Source organism: Arvicanthis niloticus, chromosome 22, assembly GCF_011762505.2.
Source record: "Arvicanthis niloticus isolate mArvNil1 chromosome 22, mArvNil1.pat.X, whole genome shotgun sequence".
NCBI classification, from domain to species: Eukaryota; Metazoa; Chordata; class Mammalia; order Rodentia; family Muridae; genus Arvicanthis; species Arvicanthis niloticus.
In genome coordinates this window covers 1,891,600-1,913,756 of record NC_133429.1, presented here as the reverse complement: position 1 = coordinate 1,913,756, position 22,157 = coordinate 1,891,600, and the positions used below count along the sequence as shown (strand labels likewise).

The 22,157-nt window shown below is 54.0% G+C and overlaps 2 protein-coding genes and 1 long non-coding RNA gene across 7 annotated transcripts; 2 read left to right on the top strand and 1 right to left on the bottom strand.

The window, feature by feature from the left end:
- Nucleotides 1-2,409: 2,409 nt before the first annotated feature.
- Adat3 (adenosine deaminase tRNA specific 3) lies at nucleotides 2,410-7,187 on the top strand. Of its 2 annotated transcripts, none has more exons than XM_076919409.1 (2): nucleotides 2,410-2,477; nucleotides 5,832-7,187. In XM_076919409.1, the coding sequence occupies exon 2, from the start codon at nucleotides 5,848-5,850 to the stop codon at nucleotides 6,895-6,897; it is 1,050 nt and encodes a 349-aa protein (XP_076775524.1). In that variant the 5' UTR covers nucleotides 2,410-2,477; nucleotides 5,832-5,847; the 3' UTR covers nucleotides 6,898-7,187. The 2 variants fall into 2 exon arrangements, with proteins under 2 accessions (XP_076775524.1, XP_076775525.1); XM_076919410.1 differs by lacking the exon at nucleotides 2,410-2,477 and adding an exon at nucleotides 2,705-2,841 and having other exon boundaries at nucleotides 5,657-7,187.
- Scamp4 (secretory carrier membrane protein 4) lies at nucleotides 2,660-15,956 on the top strand. Of its 4 annotated transcripts, none has more exons than XM_076919411.1 (7): nucleotides 2,660-2,841; nucleotides 8,394-8,441; nucleotides 8,925-9,053; nucleotides 9,233-9,389; nucleotides 10,610-10,711; nucleotides 13,109-13,308; nucleotides 14,828-15,956. In XM_076919411.1, exons 1-7 carry the CDS (start codon nucleotides 2,703-2,705, stop codon nucleotides 14,929-14,931), a joined length of 879 nt encoding a protein of 292 aa, XP_076775526.1. In that variant the 5' UTR covers nucleotides 2,660-2,702; the 3' UTR covers nucleotides 14,932-15,956. The 4 variants fall into 4 exon arrangements, with proteins under 4 accessions (XP_076775526.1, XP_076775527.1, XP_076775528.1 ...); XM_076919412.1 differs by having other exon boundaries at nucleotides 2,683-2,841; nucleotides 13,191-13,308; XM_076919413.1 differs by lacking the exon at nucleotides 2,660-2,841 and adding an exon at nucleotides 7,227-7,418.
- On the bottom strand, nucleotides 14,871-21,942 carry LOC143435834 (uncharacterized). Its single transcript, XR_013106210.1, has 2 exons — nucleotides 21,852-21,942; nucleotides 14,871-17,449 (listed from the first exon to the last, which is right to left on the bottom strand). It is a non-coding gene; the product is annotated as an uncharacterized LOC143435834 (long non-coding RNA).
- Between the last annotated feature and the right edge of the window lie 215 nt (nucleotides 21,943-22,157).

Below are 22,157 nucleotides of genomic sequence, written 5' to 3'. Positions count from 1 at the left end.
TTTGAGACAGGTTTTCCCTCTGAATCCCTAGGTGTCCTCAAACTCCCTATGAAGACCAGGGTGGAATTGAACTCACGGAGATGTGCCTGCCTCTACCTTCTGAGTGCTAAGATTAGAGGCATGCACTCCCATGTCCAGTTTACCCAAGATAGGTTTTAATTAAAAGAGAAACTGCTATATAACTGAGGGGATACTGACATGATTCAGAGTGGAGCCTCTGCCTAGAATCCCCCAGTGAGGGGCAGCGGCATTGCTCAACAGTGAGGAATTCTATAGCATCTTTTAAAGATAACATTTATTTTTATTTTATGTGCATTGATGTTTTGCCCTCATGTTTGTCTGTGTGATGGGGTTGTGTCCCCAGAAGTGCAGTGCAGTTACCTCGAAGGTAACTCACTCAATGGGTGAGAGAGGAGAGTGTTCCTCCAGGCAGTTAAGCTAGTCTCTGCCTTTTCTAGGCATTTCTGTTAATCTAATGTTGTCCCTCAGCAGTTTTTAAGGCATATATAAGCTTGAATAGGGAGGAGCCTAATGAATATGCTCCTAATGAATATCCCAAGTTGACCTGGGATGCTGGGAGTTGAACTTGGGTCCTCTGGAAGAACAGGCTGTCCTTTATACCACTGAGCCATCTCTCTAGTTTCCTTGCATAGCATCTCTTAGAAAACTTGTCTATTTTCATTTGATGCATCTGAGTGTTTGTCTGCATATCTCTCTGCCTCTGTAACACAAGCCAGCCTAGCACCCATAGAGGCCAATAGAAGGCATTCGATCCCTTGGAGCTGGAGCTACAAATGGTTGTAAGCCACCATGTGGGTGCAGGGAATCAAACCGGGGTCTTCTGGGATAGCAGTCAGGGTTCTCTATTGGCAAGCTGTCTCTCCAACCCTGGTAGAGCATTTTTTTTTTTTTTTTAAATTGTTGTATATTGTGCCTTGCCTGCATGTATGTATGTGCCTCTGCCCACAGAAGTCTTGAAAGGGCATAGGATTTCCTGGAATTGGAGTTAGGGATGGTTGTGCGCCACCATGTGGGTGCTGGGATCTGAACCTTCATTCTATGGAAGAACAGCCAGTGCTCTCAGCTACAGAGCCATCTACCTCCACAGCCCCTGGCGTAGTATTTCTATGGACCTGAGCTTAGCTAAAAATATTAAAAGAAATAACATCGGTTTCCTGATGGCTCTGTTTTGTTGTGATGACTCAAAACTCTTGGTTTTCCTTCTGAGACCCTTGGTTCACATGGCTTCCTGGAAGCCAGACACTGAACCTAAGGTTCTACCTCTGTAATGCTGGTCACATCCGCATGAATCTCCCACATATCTGTCTTGCAAGTGGCCATAAATCAATCCTATGGGACCTACTGTACTCTGATAGCTGGTCACAAGACACTCCTTATTCCAGAAAGGTTGTGTGTAACAGACCGGCCTGGAAGATTGCAAACAGGTGGACCCTGGAGATTGGCCAATCCTGGGCTCTCCAGCGTCACTTTCTACCTTTCTGGCTGTCAGCTCAGCGAGGCGGTCTGCAGTTTATGTCCTGGTTGCTGAGCCACAGATGAAGAAGGGCCCGGGAGACGCTGGGACTCTAGCCTGGGAATGACTTGTTAGGCAAACAAGGCTACACAGTGAGACTCTATTTAAAACAATTAGTAACTAATCAAAAAGTATTAATGTTAGGCCATCTCTCCTGTCTCTATTACTTATTCTTTCATTTATTTTCTTTCATCTTTTGTTTTTCAAGACAGAGTCTCATGTAGTCCTGGTTGTCGTGGAACTCACAGAGATCTGCCTGCCTTTGCCTCCCAAGTGATGGGATTAAAGGCTTTCGCCCCAAGCACCTTGAACTTCTGATCTCTTGTGTCCACCCCCAGAGTGCTGGCATGATCAGCTGTGCTATGGATGGAATCCAGGGTCTCCTAGGCAAACACTCCACGAACTGTGCTACAGCCTCAGCCACGATCTTATTTCTTATTCAGGAGTTCACATATTTGTTTCACCCATTGAACAGATGAGGAAAATGAGGGCCTGGTGGACCGGAAACCTCAGACTACAGTTACTTTCCAAGCAGTAGAAGTGATTATTCAGCAGCAACATGGGACTTCACAGAGGTATGATGGCAGATGTTCTTTGAGTAACTACAGATGGCCACAGAATCTCCTTCTGCTTCAAGTCTTCTGTCCGCTGATGTCTCAAAGTGTCACACAGGGGCCGAGTTCAGTACCATACCTAGATCTTAAACCGGTTACACAGTATTCTACCCATTGCAGCACAGAAGAAAAGCCCCCAGATGAGCTCAGCAAGGGCCGGTGAAGCAGCCACGCGCACAGCCTTAGGGGAAATGTAGTCGAGGCTCCGGCGTCCTATCGTGCAGGCCCCGCCCACGGAACTACTCTCCCGTCGTGCCCCGCGGAGGCAGGCGTGGCGGCCCGGTTGCTAGGACTTGGATAAGCGTGGCGTTCGCGCCGGCGTCCCTCAGGTGAGCAGTTGCCGTACGGTTTCGGCTTCCGCCGTTCCGGATCCGCCACGGGGCACCGGGGATAGCGACGAGGCAAGGGCAGTAGACAGGGGGGGGGGAAAGCCTTGTCGGGGCAGACCGCGTAGGCTGAATGTTGCGCGCTTCCCGGGAGGCGGTGGGGGTGCGCGTGCGCGAGCAATCAACGCTAGTACGCGTGCGCACAGGGCTTTGAGCCCACCGCGCTCTATGCCGTCGGTTTGCGGCGCACGCGTGTACCCTACTTCTGATTCCGGAAACCCCGTGATTTCCAGCTGCTTCCGGTTGTATGTTCCGGGTCATCACAGTCCCCTGCCTCAGGGTTATCTATTCACCATCTTTACAGCAGGTGTGCAGTTTCCCTTTAAGCTCTGGTACCCTATGGGAATTCTTAGGGTATCTTTGGTAGTACCAGGGATCGAATTCTGAACTTTGGTTATATTAGACTGGCACTGTGCTACTGATCCAGGTCCCCTCCCTTCAGAAGCGGATTCCAGGATCTTTGCTTATCTCTGTGCCCAGCCCCTCGATAGGGTATTCCGTTGAGTATTCGAGGTAGTGCCTCTACCCCTGCGCCACACCCCATCCCCTCATTGGGTGATTTGGGCAAGACCTCTACCCTTGACTTAAGCTTCAGCCCCTCACTGTAGAATATAGATAGGCTCTCCACTGCTGAGCCCTGCCCGAGCCCTCTTTGATTTTTATTTTGGAACGTTTTGCTGTACGGCTCAAGCTGGCCCAGAACTCCTCTAATGGCTTATTGAGTGCCTGGTATTTCAGGCCTGTGCTTCCAGACCTGATGCAGTGGTACTGTTTGCTGTCCCTTGTAGCAAGTCCAGCCATGGGCCCGTTCTTTTGGACCCTGCACCCAAGGCCCATTGTTTGCCTGCAGAGGGGATGAGATTCCTCAGAGGTGGTTTCCTAAGCCTGTGGGGAGTGTCTGGCAGAGTGCAGGACACTCTGTGTCACAAGGAGCCCCTTTCACACCTCTTCCATGCTGATGTACAGTGGGCACCTGTCACCTAAAACAAGGGAGTCATTCATGCTGGTGTCCCTGTCAGTCCCAACACGAGCGAGGTGATGACTAGAGGATGAAGCTGGTTTGGTATACACGGTGAACTCTAGGCCAGCCTGGGCTAAACAGGGACACTTTGTCTCAAAACAAAACAGGAAAGCAAGCATGCAGAATGGGCCTCTATAGCAGTGACTACGAAGGGTCCCTGTGGCCACAGCATTGGCCACCATCCTGTAGCTCATAGACTTTCCCAGAGGTCCGTAAGCCCTGGCTGTGTGTCCCTTGTAGTCTCGAGGGGACAAATAAGGCTGTGTCTTCTGCCCTGGAGACAGTGGTCCTTTGTGGCCCAGGCAGGCGCTGTGCGTTGTAGGCATGGTGTGTGCCCTGGGGAGGCCAGATGTCCCCATGCCCCTCATGGGGCCTGTGCAGGGGCAGCCATGGTGACACCAGGCTCGTTGCTGTTCTCTCTCTAGTCTTAGGGCTCCTGGTGGCACCTGTGATTCTCTAGTTAGCCCATAGAGCCATTCATGACCTGGGCAGCCAGGGTGAGCTCTGAAAGGCAACAGATGTACCTGAGTCCATCGCATAGGTGGTGGGGGTCAGGGTGTGGGGTATGATGGTGGGTAATGCAGCCTAGCCCACAGGCAGCCCTGCAGGTCACCTCATGGGCACTTTTTTTCTACCCAAGTTTCTTCTCGTTTGTTTGGTGCTCTATATTTACCTGGGGGTTCGAGCGGAGCAGGCAGATCCCCACCATTAAGCTCACCCCATCTCCTCCTGGGGGGATTCTAGGCACTGCTCTGAGGATTGCTTGGCCTTATTGCCAGTAGGTTGTGGTTAGTTGTCAGGGCAAGGTGTGGCAAGGAGCTGGCTGTCAGCCAAGCCAATGATTTCAGGCCTAAGGATAGCGAGACAGTTGAGCAGCAGGGAACTGAATGGCAGGTGGTCTACGTGACAGCTGCTGTGTGCCGCTGTCCTCCTCAGATTTGCCATCTTGCCCTGTCTAGCTCTCAGTGAGCAATGAGAAGCATCTGAGGCCTGAGAGGACCCCTCTCCCACAGCCTTGCCTTCACTGGTGGCTTGGAGAGCCCGGCTTTTGTCCTGAGTGTGACAGTGTTGGCTGTCAGCTCAGGCTTTATTGGATGCTTGCATAGTAGGCCGTGAGCATTGGTGCCACGGATAGCCAGGTTCCCAGGCTAGCCTTCTAAAGCAGGAAGTGGGTTGACTTGGACGGGCCACATAACTGAACACAGGTCCACTGTGGAGGCAGGTCATGGACACTGCCTTTCTCGGCAGGGTCTGCAGCTTAGGCCTGCCACCTACCTTTTTTTAGGGGGTACATAGGGTTGAGATGGGGTCTTGCTCTGTTGCTCTTGGCTGGCCTCCAGCTTACAGTTGTATTCCTATTTGTGCCCCACAAGTTCTGACAGGTGTATGCTACCAGGTAGACCACCATGGGCATGTACCATAGACCACACTTTCAGTCTGTGTGTTTTTGGGGGGTGGTCCTGAAATATATATATATATGAAATATAAACATATATATGAATATATATGTTTATATTTCATATATTCACTGTGTAGAAAATGGGACATTTAGCAGCTCGGAATGCCCTGGGGCCAGAGGCAGGATCTGTATGTGCTCCGGCCACATCCTTTGCACCTACTGGATGGCCCTGTGAGGCTGTTCTTTCATGGGCTGGACTAGACAGGTCCACTCCCCACATTGCAGGCAGAACTTTGCAGAAAGAACATTGCAGGGTTCTTTCTGACTATAGGCCTGAAGTCTTGAGGCCAGCCAAAGACTGTCAGTGGCTACTCAGTTGGTTTTGTTTTTGTTTTTTGGGTTGTTTTTTGTTTTTGTTTTTGTTTTTGTTTTTTGTTTTTTTGTTTTTTTTGTTTTTTTGGTTTTTTTTTTTTTTGTAGCCCCTCATAGGGCTGGCTTCAAAATCACCATGTGCTCCTGATCCTCTGGCCTACACCTCCTGGGATGACAGGGTGCCACCAGGCCTGATTTACTCAGGGCAGGGTCTGGAAGCCGGGGCTTTGTGCATGCTGCTGGGGTGGGTTTTTGGATTTGATAGTAATGAATACCTGTCTCCACGTTGTCCGCAACACGGCGTCTGTTGGGTGCACGTGGACTCGTCAGAGGCCTGAAGAGCCCGGCACGATTATTCCTTATGCGACTGGGGAGTAGGCCAACTCTACCTGGCGCTCTGGACTCCTCATTCCCGGGCCTGGCGGGACCCACAGCATCCCAGGACAGACCCCCGCCCCACTGAAGCTGACGGATGATGCTCCAGTCCCATCTCTGTCTCCCACAGTCGAGCCCCGTTGAGGATGGAGCCCACCTCAGGCTTTGCAGAGCAACCTGGGCCTGAGAAGGCTGAAAGTGAGGAGCAAGAGCCGGCGCAATGGCAAGCCCTCCCTGTCCTGTCGGAGCAGCAGTCGGGGGCCGTGGAGCTGGTACTGGCCTATGCTGCACCTGTCCTGGACAAGCGCCAGACGTCCCGCCTCCTCCGGGAGGTGTCTGCTGTCTATCCACTTCCGGCCCAGCCCCACCTCAAGCGGGTGCGCCCCAGCCGTAGTGCAGGCGGTGCGCACTCATCGGATCTGCTGTTGTGCTTGGCAGGGCCCTCTGCCGGCCCGCGCTCGCTGGCCGAGCTCCTCCCCAGGCAGGCCGTGGACCCGCGTGGCCTGGGCACACCTTTTCTGGTGCCTGTGCCCGCCCGGCCGCCTCTCACCCGGAGCCAGTTTGAGGAGGCGCGGGCCCACTGGCCCACATCGTTCCATGAAGACAAGCAGGTGACCAGCGCGCTGGCCGGGCAACTCTTCTCTGTGCAGGCGCGAGCCACCATGCAGACCCACATGGAACGGGCAGTACGTGCGGCCCAAAGGGCAGCGGCGCAGGGGCTGCGGGCAGTGGGCGCTGTCGTAGTGGACCCAGCCTCGGAGCACGTGTTGGCCACAGGCCACGACTGCAGCAGCGTAGCCAGCCCCCTGCTGCATGCTGTCATGGTGTGCATCGACCTGGTGGCCCAGGGACAGGGCCGTGGCTCCTGTGATCTCAGACGCCACCCGGCTTGCTCCTTCACGCAGGCCACTGCCACTCAGGGCGCCCGCGCCGGTAGCGTGCGCAAGCTGGACGAGGACGGCCTGCCCTATGTGTGCACCGGCTATGACCTGTATGTCACCCGAGAGCCTTGTGTCATGTGCGCCATGGCCCTCGTCCACGCCCGTATCCAACGCGTCTTCTATGGGGCACCTTCACCGGATGGCGCCTTGGGCTCGCGCTTCCGTGTCCATGCTCGGCCAGACCTCAACCACCGCTTCCAGGTGTTCCGCGGCATCCTCGAGGACCAGTGCCGCCAGCTGGACCCCGACCCATAGGCCTGGTGACCTGCTTCTAGACCATTCTCTGCTCCTGGCCAGCCCGCATCCCCTGCAGCTCCATGGCCTTGGGCCTGGGGGGCCCCACCCTCTGTGTCTGAGGACACTGACCATCTGTGCCAGACTGTGAGCCTCTCAGTTTTGAGACTGCAGCTTCTTGTCTGCTGGCTGCGACGACCGTGGGGCTCAGCTTTGCTTACTAGCCCAGTGGCTGTCTTATAGTCCCCGTGGTCCTCCAGGCTCGGGGCAGGGAGCAGCCATGAGTGTGAAAATAAAGCACCTCAAACTAAGTTCCCGTTTGCACTCAGGTGCCAGGCTGGGTTCGACCTCTGCCTCAGGCTATGGCTTGTGAAGGGGAGTGGGCAGCCCTGCTGAGTACTGTGGGCTCCTCGTGCTTCCGGGGGCAGAAACAACCTAGCAGGCACCCTTCCCTGTCTCTGGATTCCTGAAGGTTTCATGTGTGTCTAGATGCCTATCGGCCGGGGGTCTGTTCGCCCACAGGCTGTTCATGGACATCCTGTGTATGTCTTTCATGAGGGAGGGGAGGGTGGGAGGGAGCTCCAGAAGGCTCAGTGTAAGTGTGGTGGGGTGCTTGTCCTCTGAGCAGGATGCTGGGACATCTGACGTCTGCTGGTTGCTTGGTAGCGGTGCCTGTGAGTACCAAGCTGCTCTTAGGAGCTGAACAGGGTTGGCTGTGCACCTTCTGGCCCCAGGCAGGAAAGGCAAGGCCTGGGCTGGGTGGACAGAGAAGTGTCCTACCTAGAGCAGAGGTGGGGCTTGGGTTCTGTCTGCATCTTCATAGTCCTTCCACCCTTCCTCCTCTAAGGGAAACCAGGGCCCTTCCTGGGAGACTGCTTCTGTGGCGTCCTCCAGTGACCAGGGGACAGGGTGGGGCAGGAGGAGGCTTTGAGGCAGGCCTGTGAGCAGCCCGACCTGAGACTATGGGACTGTGGTGCCAGTGAAACCTGGTTGAGCAGGGCCTGAACTGGGAGACCAGGGTGCCCCTGCCATATTCTCATCTGAAACCCTGTGGGGCCGTGCCTGGCCATGTCTTGAAGGAGGCGCTTAGGAGCTGAGCTACTTTGAAAAGTAACTGCTAGATGCCCCTGGGCCCGCCAGGGTCATGACAAGAGCCCATGGATGAGTTCCATACCCAAGCTGGTGTGACCAGGTGCCTGTCATGTGGCGGAGAGCTCTGTTCTGGGTGACTTGATAGCCTGGGAGTACTGAGGGATGTGTCAGCAGGCACTCAGAGCCATCTGTGGGGCCACCAAGACCAGAACATCTTGGCTCCAAGACTATGGGTGGAATCATCTGGTGGCTTGACACATCCGTCCTCTTCCAAGGATGCTCTGAGGAAAAGTGACATGAGGTGGGCCCAACACCCACTGCAGCCAAACTGGCTGGCTTATGCAGCAGAGCCTGCAGCCGTGGGCTGGGTTAGGGTCTCCCTGGTCCCAGTGGCTACCAAGGCCCTAACACTAGTCTCCTTTCAGGTGGCCCCGTCTGCCTGGGTGCCAGGTCAACTGATACAGACATGGCAGGTGAGTCTGTCCTGCTCCAGGTAGTGTCCCCAGTCCCACTGAGACTCCTGAGCAGGTTGTAGAATGACCTGGCCTCCCCAGTTTCTGCCTTGTGACACCTTGAGTGCCACAGTGGGGCATTGTCAGCGTCCAGCCTGCAGGTGAAGGAGGCTGAGACTAGAGATCCTAGAGGGCTGTGCCCGCTCTCCTAGGGGCTGTGGAGGGGCCTCCCGCTGTCCACCTCTTCCTGTCCTGCTTGCCAGCCCAACAACTCCTGGACCCTGGGTGCTGACCCCGGGGCCTTTATACTGACCGCGGCCAGTCTCTGGTGGGTTCTTTCCTTCTACTCCCCAAAACACATGCAGTGCTGGTATGCGGCTGGCTGCAGCCCAGAGTGAATGGCTGATCCTGCAGGGTCTGTGTGCTGTATAGCCTGAAGTGCTGGGAGGGTGCTCCGGCAGGCATCTGGCTGTGGCAGGCTACCTGGGGGTCTCCTTCCTGCAGGAAAGGAGAACAACTTCCCCCCGCTGCCTCACTTCCTGCGGCTGAAGCCCTGCTTCTACCAAGACTTCTCTGATGAGATCCCCGTGGAGCACCAGGTGCTGGTGAAGAGGATCTACCGGCTCTGGATGTGTGAGCTTTCTGGGAGGGCGGGCCCAGCTTAGTGCAGGAGCATTGTGGTCCAGGCAATGTGCAAGGCCCTGGTTCCTGCACAAGGCTCATCCTTAATGTGCAGGTGGGTGGGTCCCTGGGCCCCAGCCTAGGTCCCTGGTGACTTACCTCCTACTCTTCCATCTGTGTCCCCCTTCTAGTTTACTGTGCCACTTTGGGTGTAAACCTGGTGGCCTGCCTGGCCTGGTGGATTGCGGGCGGAGCGGGTGCCAATTTTGGCCTGGCCTTGCTCTGGCTGGTTATCTTCACTCCCTGCAGTTACGTGTGCTGGTTCCGGCCTGCGTACAAGGCCTTCAGGTAAGCCTGGTCCAGGGGCCCTCAGAGCACAGAATTTTAGGCCCACTCTGTGGGGTGAGCAAGCTTAAGAGTTGTAGACCCACGGAGGTTGTGCCTTTTGATTCCTGGGAAGCTGGTACCTGCCCATCCAGGATAGGTTCTGGCCCAGTCACCAACAGTACTTGTCCTCTACTTCTCCGGTGTCGTGGGGTTGCTGGGGTTAGCTCGGTGTGAGATACAAGGCAAGCAGCTTGTGAGCCCTGGGCCCCTGGGCCTCCTTGGAGCTTTGATGTGGTGTCACTGTGGAGGTATGGTCACAGTTCCCCTCCCTGCTGCAGCCTCTGGATTGCAGGCCTGCACACGGAGACATAGGGGTGTGCATGTGCCATGACACAGCTGTAGCAGTCTCATGACAGTTCTGTCTCCACCAGATAAGTTGTGGGGATCAGAGTCAGGCCATCAGCCTTGGCAGCAGGCACCTCTACCTTATTCTAAGTTTTAATAATGGCTTTACTGAGCCTGTGTCGTGCACTGTGGTTCCTAATGCAGAGAGCCTCAGTGTTAGAGTGCAGTGGTTTAGCCTTTGTGCTTACTTCTAGAAGATTCTATCACCCCAAAAGGAAACCAGCCTCCACAAATCCACTTCCTATCTCTGGATTTGCCTGTTCTAGACACTTTGTAGTGTGTGGCTTCTGTTTCTGAGCACAAGGTCCCTAGACTGTGGCCTTTGCCAGAGCCTTGTTCCTGATAGGGGCCTCCTAGTATTCCAGCCTGTAGATAGACCTGCCGTGTCTGCCGTCTGCCCATTTGCGGATGCCCTCAGCTGGCTCATCCACGTGTGCTGTTAGCTCATAAATGGTGCCTGAGGGACAGTGGAGAATAGGAAAGGCCCAGAGGGCTCCTTAGTCAGACAGATGCCTGCTCAGCCAAGTCACCATAGCAGGAGAAAAGAAGAGGGTCCCAGAGCAGAGGCCCACCTCCCACGCCCAGGATCCCCCTTCTAAACGAAAGCAGCTGCTTGATGGCCCTTCACCCTCTTGGTAACATGGCATCAGCCATGCTCCATGACGCTGAGGCTCCAGTTCTTTCTGTGGTGTCCCCGGGGAAGTGGCAGTCTAGGCTTGGAGAGCCTTAAGTCATTTCAGTCCATCAAGGGCAAAGGAGCCTTGACACTCAGACTTCCCTCTGGGCCCACTCCCTCAGGAAGTGTGGGTGACCCTTGCATTTTCTGTCACTTACAGAGCCGACAGCTCCTTTAATTTCATGACATTCTTCTTCATCTTTGGAGCTCAGTTTGTGCTGACCGTCATTCAGGCCATCGGCTTCTCGGGCTGGGGAGCATGGTAAGCAGACAGAAGGATGTGTGTTTCCTGTATGTCTGTGTTTGAGAGCCTCTGCCAGCATGGGCGCAGGGCATGCCCCAGGGAGGGTGCTCTCCAGACAGATGTTAGGAGAGTGTGCCATGGGCCGCCAGCAGGGGGCACTGCTCAGCTGCTCCCAGGCCTGTCTCGATCCCCCACCCTCTGACCCTCTTTTTTTTTCTAATGCTCTCACTATGTAGTCTTGGCTGGCCTGGAACTTAACAGAGGTTTGCCTGCCTGGCTCCTTAGTGCTGGGATGAAGACATGTGCCACTGTGTCTGGGCATTTATTTCTTCTGTGTGTCCTAGTCAAAGTCCATATAAAGTCCAGGTGTCTTCGTAACCTGTCAGCCCCTTACTCTTCTCATGAACCAAGCTCCCCACCCCACCCCGGCAGCTGGATCTGTAACCCTTGAACTGGCTGTCACTCACCCCATCACCCAGGCATGCCACCAGTGCCTGAGTCAGATAGGCAGGTGGCGTTCTCAGGATGGATGGGCTACCAAGGGGATACTGAGGGCAGAGCCCTGCCCAGCTCCCTCCTCTCGCCACCCAGCAGCCCTGACCCCCCAGACCAGAGAACAGTGGGCATCAGGACACTGGGGTTGCCATCTTTGTGAACACAAGTGACTGACCATTCTATGTGCCTGCGACCAAGCACACGCCTTTAATCCAGTACTGAGGAAGGTAAAGGAGGTGGATTGTTGTGAGTTTGAGACCAGCCTGGTCTACATAAGGAGTGAGTTCAGGGCCTGGGCTGTAGCTCAGCAGAGCGGGTACAGCACTTGCCTAATGTGCATGAGGCCCTGGGTTCCTGCGTTCAGTTCCTGGACCACATAAACCACACATGGTGGCCCACTTGTCATCCTAGAACCCAGAAGGGTCATGAGTTCAAGGCCAGGGGTATAACTGGCATCTGCAGAGCACTTGTTACGGTGCTCAGTTGAGTCCATAGCACTGCAGACGCTCATGATCACCCTGTGTCTCAAAAGGAACAGACACGGTTAGGAGAAGGTGGCTATGGTGGCCTCATGCCTCTAGTTCCAGGAAGCTGAGGGAAGACTGCTGCAGAGTCAAGGCAAACGTGGGTGAGCCCTGTCTCAGTTAAGAAAGCCCTTCAGGACAGTGTCAGAGGGGGACAAAGAGCCAGGATGAGATCTGGGCTTTGGGGGCCCTACACCCAAAAGAAAGGAGGAAGTTCCAGCAGCAGCAGCAGCAGCAGCAGCAGCAGCAGCAGCAGCAGCAGCAGGCACGGTGCCCCACCAGCACTTGAGCTGCCGTGTGCAGGAGCGAGACAGAGTCAGGAAGCAGCAGCTCCAGTAAGTGAGGACTCTGGAGGCACATGGTCCGAGCTTGTGTCTCCATGGGCGGTGACAGTATGTGTGACCCCAGTGCTGGTAGGAGAGAGACAGCCACCAGTCCGGCTAAACCTAGACCCAGTGTCACAGCAGTATGGTGGAAGGTGGAGAGAGGGCTCAGCACATAAAGGACTGCCCAGCCCCCTTCCCAGTAAGTTTATGAAATGAACAACAGAGGGAGAGACCCCAGTTTCTAATACACAGACACAGGCACGCACATGCCAGGCACTGGAAACAAACCTAGGAAAACTGCTTCCAGCCTGCGGTCCGAGCCCTCGTGCCGAAGAAGCCCAAACCAAACAAATGGGCCAGAAATGGATCCTTCCTGACACCACAGGAGCTGGATGGGTAGGATTAGGTAAGTCACAAGCCAGGCATGGTAGTGCACACCCTTGATTCAGCATTCAGACAGAGGCAGGTGGATCTCTGAGTTTGAGGCCAGCCTGGTCCAACAGAGTGACCAGGACCAACAGCCAGGACCACACAGAGAAACCCTGTCCCAAAAAAAACAAAAGGAAAAAAAATCACATATGTTTTGTTTGGTTTAATTTTTGAGTCAGGGTTTCACATAGCCTAGGCTGGCCTCTCAGATTGTATACACACAAGGATGACCTTGAGCTCTTGCCTGACCCTCCTGTGTCCACCTCCTGAGTGCCTGAATGACACGACACATATGTCCCACCAAGCCCCACTGATTAAGTCTCAAGTTTTAGTTCACTTGATGTCAGTGTGGAGAATGAAAGATGCTATAGTGACCCGTAGGAGGCACTGGGGCCATGACATTGTGTTGTTTCCTGTTCGCAGTGTGTTCTAGGAACTGAAACCTGTCAAATGGTTACTTTTTTTTTTTTTTTTTTTTTTTTTTTTTTTTTTGTAACCATCATTTTGGGTTGGCCAGTCACTTTCTGGTCATTAACAGAGCCTGGCTCCCTCAAAGTTATTTTTTTTCTCTATAATCTGTTGGGGCTCCGTACATATATGCAGGAGTAGGCCTTATTTACCAATTCCTTGTTGTTTGTCAGGGCTTTTTGCATATGGAGGACAGGGCCCTTCAGTGTGCTGAGCCCTTTCCACTCCGTGTCCATCCCCTCTCTCGCTCTGCAGTGGTTGGCTGGCAGCCATTGGATTCTTTGGGACCAGTGTTGGGGCTGCTGTGGTCATGCTGATGCCAGCTATCATGTTCTCTTTGTCCGCTGTTGTGATGGCTGTCACTATTGTGAAGGTGAGTCCTAAGACTTTCTTTTATCTCACCATTCTTTGTTCACCAGTCACGCAGAACACCCCATGTTTTCAGCTGCAGGCTGTGACAGGGAGTCTCACTTGGGAATTGACAGGGTCCTCTGCTTAGGTGTCCACACCTCAGATCCCAGAGGAGGGCAGGGGGTGTCACTGACACCAATGGTTTTGTCTCAGGAGCCTTCCCTGTAAGGAGGGCAGGGAGCCCCCCAAGGCCAGCCAAGTTCACCAGACACTGCCGTGACCTGCAGCAGTGCCACCTGGACACACACATGCCTCCAGAAATAGCACAGGTCTGCTGTGGACAGCACTAGGGCAGAGATGCCTGCAAGGAACAGGATAAACCTTCGGTTTTGTTTTGTTTTTAAGATTTATTTTATATATATGAGTACACTGTTACTGCCTTCAGACACACCAGAAGAGGGCATCGGATCCCATTACAGATGGTTGTGAGCCACCATGTGGTTGCTGGGAATTGAACTCAGGACCTCTAGAAGAGCAGTCAGTGCTCTTAACCACTGAGCCATCTCTCCAGCCCCAAGATAAACCTGCAGTTTGTTTCAAGGGCATGAACCCAGGGCCTTTTGAATGTGCCAGGCTGCCACCCTGCCCAGCCCAGAGCCTGACTTTCCATTCGTGAGGCTGACGTGTATATGTGTGTGTGTCCATGTGTGTATGCTGTGTCCCTGTGTGTATGTGTATGTTTGTGTGTCCGTGTCTCTGTGTGTGTGTGTCCGTGTGTGTGAACGAGCAGCCCAGGCCCTGCAGAGGTCCTGAAATGTTGACAGATGAAATCCAAGATGGCACATGGTATCTGTGTAGTAGCCAGCCCTGTCTGGGGGTAACAGGATCACACTCTCCATGTGCCAGAGCAGCCCTGTGAAGCTAGAAATGGCAGGTAGTCCCCTTCATTGGGTCACCCCACATCCCAGGCTAGCCCAGGAATTCGGGGTACTGTGAAGAATTCTCAAGAGGATTCCAAACTCCAAACGTGGAGGAGAGGCTGCACTCTGGGTTGGGCGGGCCTGGGAAAGCAAGCTGGGCCAGTCTAGCTTCAGGGCTTCTGCCTTTTTTTTTTTTTTTTTCAAATTTTGGAGGCATTGTCTCATGTCCCAAACTTGGAGGCATGGTCCCAAACTGACTGGGTAGCCAAAGATGACTTTGAACGCCTGATTCTCCTGCCTCTGACTCTGGAGTGCTGGAGTGACAGCTGTGTCACTGCACCTGGTTTGTATGGTGCTGGGAGAGGATGGAACCAGGATGACTGCTCTACACCGTAAGCTGTACCCCAGCCCAGGGGCTCATGGTTAGCCTCTGGCTCCCACATGAGGATTCAAGGTGTGTGCTAACATGCCTGGGTTTTCATTTATTTCTGAGACAGTCTCACTATGTAGCTCTGGCTGTCCTGGAACTCACTCTGTAGTCCAGGCTGGCCACAAATTCAGAGATCCTCCTGCCTCTGCCTTCCTGACTTCCTCTTTTCTATCCTTGCCCCTGATTATCAGGTGCACAGGATCTACCGTGGGGCTGGCGGAAGCCTCCAGAAGGCACAGACAGAGTGGAGCGCTGGCACCTGGAGGAACCCACCATCGAGGGAGGCCCAGTTTAACAGTTTCTCTGGGAACAGCCTGCCTGAGTACCCTACTGTCCCCAGCTACTCTTCCAGCGGAGGCCACTGGCCTTAGGCAGCTGGCTGGACCCACCACCTTTGGTCCTGAGGCCTGAGCATCTCCCCAGGGTCCCAGAAGGTCCTTGGTCCCTGTTCATCTCTTGTCTGAGCCCTCAGCAAGCACTGCCCAACAGCCATTGTCTACTGCCATCCTCCCAGGGCCAGGCTGGGTTTGCCCTGCTCCACCTGTTAAGAGGGTAGGACCCCAGCTTGTGCAGGAGAGGCTTCAGCCTGCAAGCTCACTTCCTTTGTGTGGCTGAGATGTAGAGAACTAGGCCCAGAGCACTGTGTACAGAGGTATGCGTGGGCAGTCAGGAGCATGGTGGCTGTGCCTGCAGCCTCTGCTCTGCCACCTACTATACCCATGTTCTTCTGGGTCCTGCTACTTCCTCATCCCATCCCTCGTGACAGTGACAACCTGCTGTCCCCTCCACTACCCAGGATCCTCTGACCACCTGCAGACCCTGATCCATCTGGGTGAAGGTGTTCTGGCCCCCAGGAGGCCCCTCCCTCTCTGTGGGCAACTGGCAGAGAGGGACAGGCTAAGCCCCCAGCCACAGGACTGCCTGGACAGATGTGTGCCTTAGAGAGACCTGAACTTCCTCCCCACACCCTCTGCCTTCCCAGGGCAGCTGTGGCCTCACCAGGAGAGCCAAACCAAGTCTTGGAATGCCCACAGCACCTATGATGGCATTGGATTCAATATTCTTCCTCATGATCTGATGCTACTAGCCAAGTCACCGAGTCTCCAGGCCTCTCTGCAGGGCCATGTCCCTCGTGTGCCAGTATCATGCCAAACTGGGCACCTGGCCTCTACCCCATCTCAGAGTGGCATGGGGATGAAGTCAAGTGCCCGCCATAGGTGACACCTGCAGCTCTTCCCTGCCCACCCCTGGGTGTGTGCTCACACGCCATAGTCAGTTTTGTTATGTGAGAATATTCTAGAAATAAATTCTCTTTCTGCAGCAGGGCCTGTATTTGTGGGTGGGAAGACACAAGCTATGTGTGCACTGCAGTGTGGAGCCTAGAGGCTGGCATCACCTCCTGCTTTCTATTGCTGTCTGCCTTGCCCTTGAGACCACCTTCCACTGAACTTGAAGCTCACAGATTTGCCTAGGCTGGTTGATGAGCTCCAAGGATCCTCCTGCCTCTGCCTGCCCAGGGCTGGGATTGTAGGCAAGCCCCACCATGTTCTGTTGTCTACCTGGATGCTAAGCATACAGAGTGACATACACACACACAGAAAATAAGACCTCAGGGTTATCCTGGGCTACATAACAAGTTCAAATCCTGCCTAGGCTACATGGGACTCTGTCTCAGAAAGGTTTCAGAGAAGGTGGGTGCTCATGGGAGCACCCATGGAAATGGAGTGTTTGCAGAGGACATTAGCCTGGTGCTAGGGTAGTCCTGGACATCCAATTGCCTGGTGCCATTAAAAAGCAGAGAGGCAGACAGGTACCTGCTGTGAGAAGGACCACAGTGAGATGGGTGATGTGTCTACAAGTCCAAGGACACAGGGTCGCTGGCTGCCATGTACCACTGGAAACAGGCAGGGCTGGACTCCCGACAGAGTGGCTACTTTGGGGCCATCCGTCTTTGTTCCTTGACCTCTGTGTTGTCCCACAGAATGGAGACGAGCTTGCCACAGGGCACCAGCTCCCTGAAACTTCCCCTGTAAGCTTGTGCCTACACACAGACACACACACACACACACACACATACACACACACACACACACACACGAGTGACCAGGAGAGGAACCCCATAGTTCAGAAGTTGCCAGCCCATCCTCTCTCCATGGTTGTGGTGCCACTCTGCCTTAAACTACCCGGGGACATTCTTGACTTCTCTCAGTCTGAGGGGCCCTTCCTGGAACAAAGGCCAAGGGGTTTCTGCTCCACTCCCACACTGAGCCCTGTCTGCAAAGTCCTTAGTATGATCCCACGCTGTGACCCAGTCTCTGCCTTTCTCCTTTTAATCTTTTCTAGGTTTTTTTCTGTTTGTTTTAAACAAGGTCTCCTGCAGCACAGGCTGGCCTTGAACACGCTATGTGGCCAAGGCTGGTCTTCAACTCCTGATTCTCTTGTTTCCACCTTTTTTGGGGGGGAGGGGACATCAAGACAGGGTTTCTCTGTGTAGTCTTGTCTCTTCTGAAACTCAACTCTGTAGACTAGGCTGGCTTTGAACTCACAGAAGTCCTCCTGCCTTCACCTCAGCTGTCTCCATGTTGGGATGACAGGTGTGCTGAAGCACTGTTCTTTACCGGAGTGTCCCAGTCATCTCTCCTTCTGGTGTCCTGCTCACCTCTTCTGCTGGCAGGGCAGGGTGCTGGGGACAGCGCAGAGCGTGTTCATCTCTGAAGCCAGGAAGACGTCCACCAATGGCTGATAATCTGGAACCTTCTCCCTGGAGTTCTCACTTAGGATGGTTCCTCTAATGTTTAGAAAGCTCTGGAATGCTTTAAAATGGGGAAACAGAGGAAAAGTGTATATAGAATCACCGTTGTCAGAATCTGGGGGTTTCAGGGAGCTCCCTGCCAGAGTCTGCCTTGTCTCAGGATGGTAAGCGGATAAAATGTGCTTGTCTCTTCCCTCCCATGTAGACATCACAAATCACCATGCAGCTGCCATTCAGTCTGACAAGCTCTGGGCCGACACCCACAGTCAGTGGGCGGATGACATCCTCCATGCTTTGTGTAGGACAGGCAGTAAGCAAGCAGTCTGCCAGCCAGTGATGCCTTCCAGTCTATGGGCAGAGTGGGTATCACAAATCAGTTGATGGACAAATATCTTCCTCCATTTTTTGCAGAGGGCAGAGATTAGCAGTTAATCTCAGTCAGTGATGGCCTCCCTCCTACATACAGGGCATCAAGTCAAGTGGCATCAAAAGGAAGCCACATGGCAGCTCAATTCTAACTCTGCTTTTTATACATGAAGCTGAGGCCCAGAACTTTGTGCAGGCCCATCCCAAGGCAAGGCGAACTCCCGCGGGCGGCACCCACAGCTCCCACACACTTCCCGGGGATTAGCTTGGACTAATCCCCAGTTCCAGGAGCAACATAAAGAGAACAACACAATAGCACTGTCTTCCAAGACTAGTCCCTGCTGGGTGGCCCAGACACCAGGGCTGTGGGGGCAAGACTGGGCATCCTGCCACTCAGCATGAGGAAGCCATTTGTACCCAGAGCCTCCGAGAACAGCAGTGCAGAGTGAGCCGCTGCAGCCCCTTAGCAATGCTGTACCTTCTGCTTGGGACAGGATGTTGTCGGCTTCCTCCAGCTGCTGAGGAACTCCACTCCAAGCAAGTGACAAAGTCGCCTGGTCTGCTGGGGTTTTCTGCAGACAACATAACCCTGGTGTCTGGGCAGGGGATCAGTGTTTCCCCAGCACCCAGTCCTCAGCAGACCAGGAGTTCTAGGTTAACCTCTGCCATATATGAGGCCATGAGATTCTGGAAAAAAAAATCTTGGGGTCTGGAGAGAAAGCTCAGTGTAGTTAAGAGTGCTGGCTGCTCTTCTAGACGACCCAGGTTTAATTCCCAGCACCCACATGACAGCTAACAACTGTCTGAAACTCCAGTACCGGGGAACCCAACACCTTCACACAGACATGCATGCAGGCAAAACACCAATACACATGAAATAAAAATAAACATAGAAAAAATCTTGGTGGTGCACACAAACCTTTATTTCTAGTCCATGGGAGGCTAAGGCAGGAGGATCTGTGTGAGTCCAGGACTACATAGTAAGTTTCAGGTCAGCCTGGACTACACAGTGGAACCCTGTCTACACACAGACAGACACCAAGCAAACAAAAAATTCTTGGCTTGATGGGATGGCCTGGCAACCAAAGTTCAGTACTCAAACCCTACATAAAGGCAGAGGGAGCGTGGGCTTCACTTGCTTGGCCTCTAACCTAACACGGGCTGTGGCACATGCACCATGCACGTGCACACACAACCACACACACAAAACGATAAAACTTTAAAGTGTTCTAACCTGCTGAGCCTGACTGCGTTATCACCTGTTGTGCCAGTGTGGACCTACAATCAAAACAAACCCTACGATAGGCCGGGCAGTGATGGCCCACGTCTTTAATCCCAGCACTTGGGAGGCAGAGGCAGGCGGATTTCTGAGTTCAAGGCCAGCCTGGTCTACAGAGTGAGTTCCAGGACAGCCAGGGCTACACAGAGAAACCCTGTCTTGAAAAACCAAAAGCCAACCAAACAACAACAACAAAAAACCCCAAACCAACAAATTCAGCGAGAGGAGGAGAAAGAATGGGAGAAAATTCCAGCATTTCAGAAAAGCAACCTGAGCCGGCAGCTCACCAGAAGCTGACCCAAACATGAATAGTTCCAGCTTACTTCACCGACTCTTTGCCATTTAAAGAGTGACACAGCCTCTGTAGCCCAGGTTAGCCTCCTCCTTAGTGCGAGATTACAGATGTTTGCCCACACTCTCTGGGCTCCAACTTTACTAACAGGGACTCAGGGCTAGGGCTTTATCATGGTTCTCGGGAGGATCCTCAGCTCAGGGTGGGCCAATCAAAGTAGGCAGGGGGTTAGGCTAAATTGTCCCAGGGGAGGATCTGGTTGGATTGTGTTTTGCCAATCAGGTAGGTTGGGTGGTTGTGAGGTCTAGGAGTCTGGTGCCCCTGAGGCTCACTCCTTTGTTCTCCCTGCCACCCCACTAGCCCTCACTGTTTCACAGGAGCCAGACCTGTGTTTCGCCCATCTTCCTCCTTCTTTATCCCGCCTGAGCTCAGCCCTTAGCTGCAGCCCTGAAACCAATGATTTGGGGACACTGCACCCCACTATAGCTGACATTGGGAAGTCGAGGTATCCGTCACTTAGAAGCATAGGAACAGGGTGGTGGTGCAGCGGCAGATGAATCCATAGTCTTTCTCTAACCCTCAGCGTCTATATCGGAACATAGAAGGCGGTCTTAAACAAGAGGGAACCTGAGACTCTGCAGCCTGCAGCAGGCGACCAGGGAGGGGCTGGTCAAAGTTCTGCGGGACTGCCCTGCCAAGAACAGTCCCTTGCACCTAGTTGGGAAGCTAGCTAGAGTGTTTTATTCCTTCTTGGATTCCCACCATATACCCACAGACCTTGCCATTCACCTAAACTTAGAGCAAGACAGTACTGAGGACCAGAGAAGGTGACACGTGTGACTGCTGCCTGGGCCGGCTCTAATCCCGACCTCAACTCCTGTATACTTTCAGCCCCACAGCCATTCACTGGTTTAAGTCTTAAGTAACCAGCCCACCCTTCCCAGTACACAGGTTGAGTACCCACTGTGTGCACACTCCTGTTCTGGCTCCCAGAAGACTAGACTTGAGAGGAGACATAACCATCCCATCACAGTTCATGCTGTAGCAAAAGGAGAGAGAGGCTGGGGTGGACTTCTCTACAGCCTGCAGCTTCTGGGCGTGCGCTCAGCTAATTAAAAGCTGGATTCAGCCTTCCCCGTGGACACCATAGTCACGGCTTGTTTTTTGTTGTTGTTGTTTTGTTCTTTGTTTTCTTCTAAGCCCTAAGCGATGAGGGAGAAGCTGGGCTCTGGGCGTGTAAGATCTGGCCTTTCCGGGGGCTATCTGGCCAAAGCAATGCATCCTCTGGGACTTCACCATCCATGCTATCATTTGAAACTTGGGCTCCCCTCCCTCAGGACTGAGGACTCCCTGGATAGTTCACCGTTTTGAGTCTCACATAAGGACCCTACTCAGCAGCCCCTCCCCACCTTCATTACCGCGATGCATGAACAAGCACGTTGAAAACTGCACCGACTGAGTGCCAGTTAGAAGCGAACGAAGCCTGCGCTAGGTGCAGGAGTCTGGCAGGGGAGCTGCCGTTTGGCCCCAGTTGACCTGCTGCAGGATTGGGACCCCAGAGGTTCTGGCACCTGGGGAGGTATCGCCATGCAAAAGAACGAAGAGAAAAACTAAGGGGTAATGGGGTCATGTCTGTTACCCTAGCACTTGATGACTGAGGCAAGAGGGATTTCTAAGAGTTGGGGGCAGCCTCAACTACATAGCAAGACTGTCTCAAAAAAAAAAAAAAAAATTAAAGAATTAAAACCGAGACAGGCCGGGCGGTGGTGGCGCACGCCTTTAATCCCAGCACTTGGAAGGCAGAGACAGGCGGATTTCTGAGTTCAAGGCCAGCCTGGTCTACAGAGTGAGTTCCAGGACAGCCAGGGCTACACAGAGAAACCCTGTCTCGAAAAACAAAAACAAAACAAAAAAAAAAACCGAGACAGACAGCCCTGACTCTGACCACTTCCCGCTAACCAAAAGCGACATTTTGCTGCGGTGCGGACCATTAATTTTAGAGTAGTGTTTTCTTTTATGGCAGAAACTTCCGGATCCAGCGCCAACCTTAACCACAAGAGGCCACGCCCCTCTATAACGCCTACCGTGACGTTGGGTGGCGAGACAGTGACGTCACAGATATGGCTGTGGGTTGGCGCCTGGGAGACCGCCACGCGTCTCCATGGCAACGAAAGGATGATGCCTAAAGGATTGCGTAAACAACGCCCGCACAAGGGTGGGGCCGCTGCTGGTCGTATTCACAGCTCAGGTACGCTCCCGCCGCCACCAGTCTCTGGTGTCCCTCGGGACCCGCACACCGGCGGCCTCGGCTTGTCCGCAAAGCGCAGCGGCCGTAGCGCGGCGACTCCTTACCAACAGCCGCACGTCGCAAAACAGCGTGTCCGCCCCTCGGCCACGCCCCTGCGTTAAGATAAAGCTTTGCTCCCTCCAACTTACACCCTATTGTGGTAAAGCTCCGCCTTGCCACCAGGCCACGCCCCCAAACCGTCGTAAAGCGCTCACCCTGCCTCTAGGCCACTCCCCTACCTTGTGGTTAAAGTTCCGCGCCCATCTTCAAGCCACGCCTGCACACTGCCGTAAAGCTCCACCCTCGCCTCCAAGCCACTGCTCTGATCGTCGTAAAGCGCCGCGCCCCTCTCAAATACCATACCCACATTGGTTGTAAAGCCGCGTTCCGTGCCTCAAGGCCACGCCCCGCGCTGTGACGTAGAACGCGCACGCCTCTCGCGGCCCGGTTGCGACTGCGCAGTGGAGCGCGCAGGCCGCCGCCCCCCGCTGGCCGACGCTGGCGGCGTAAGGCGCGCGGGGGCTCCGCGGAGCGGGCGCGGCGGA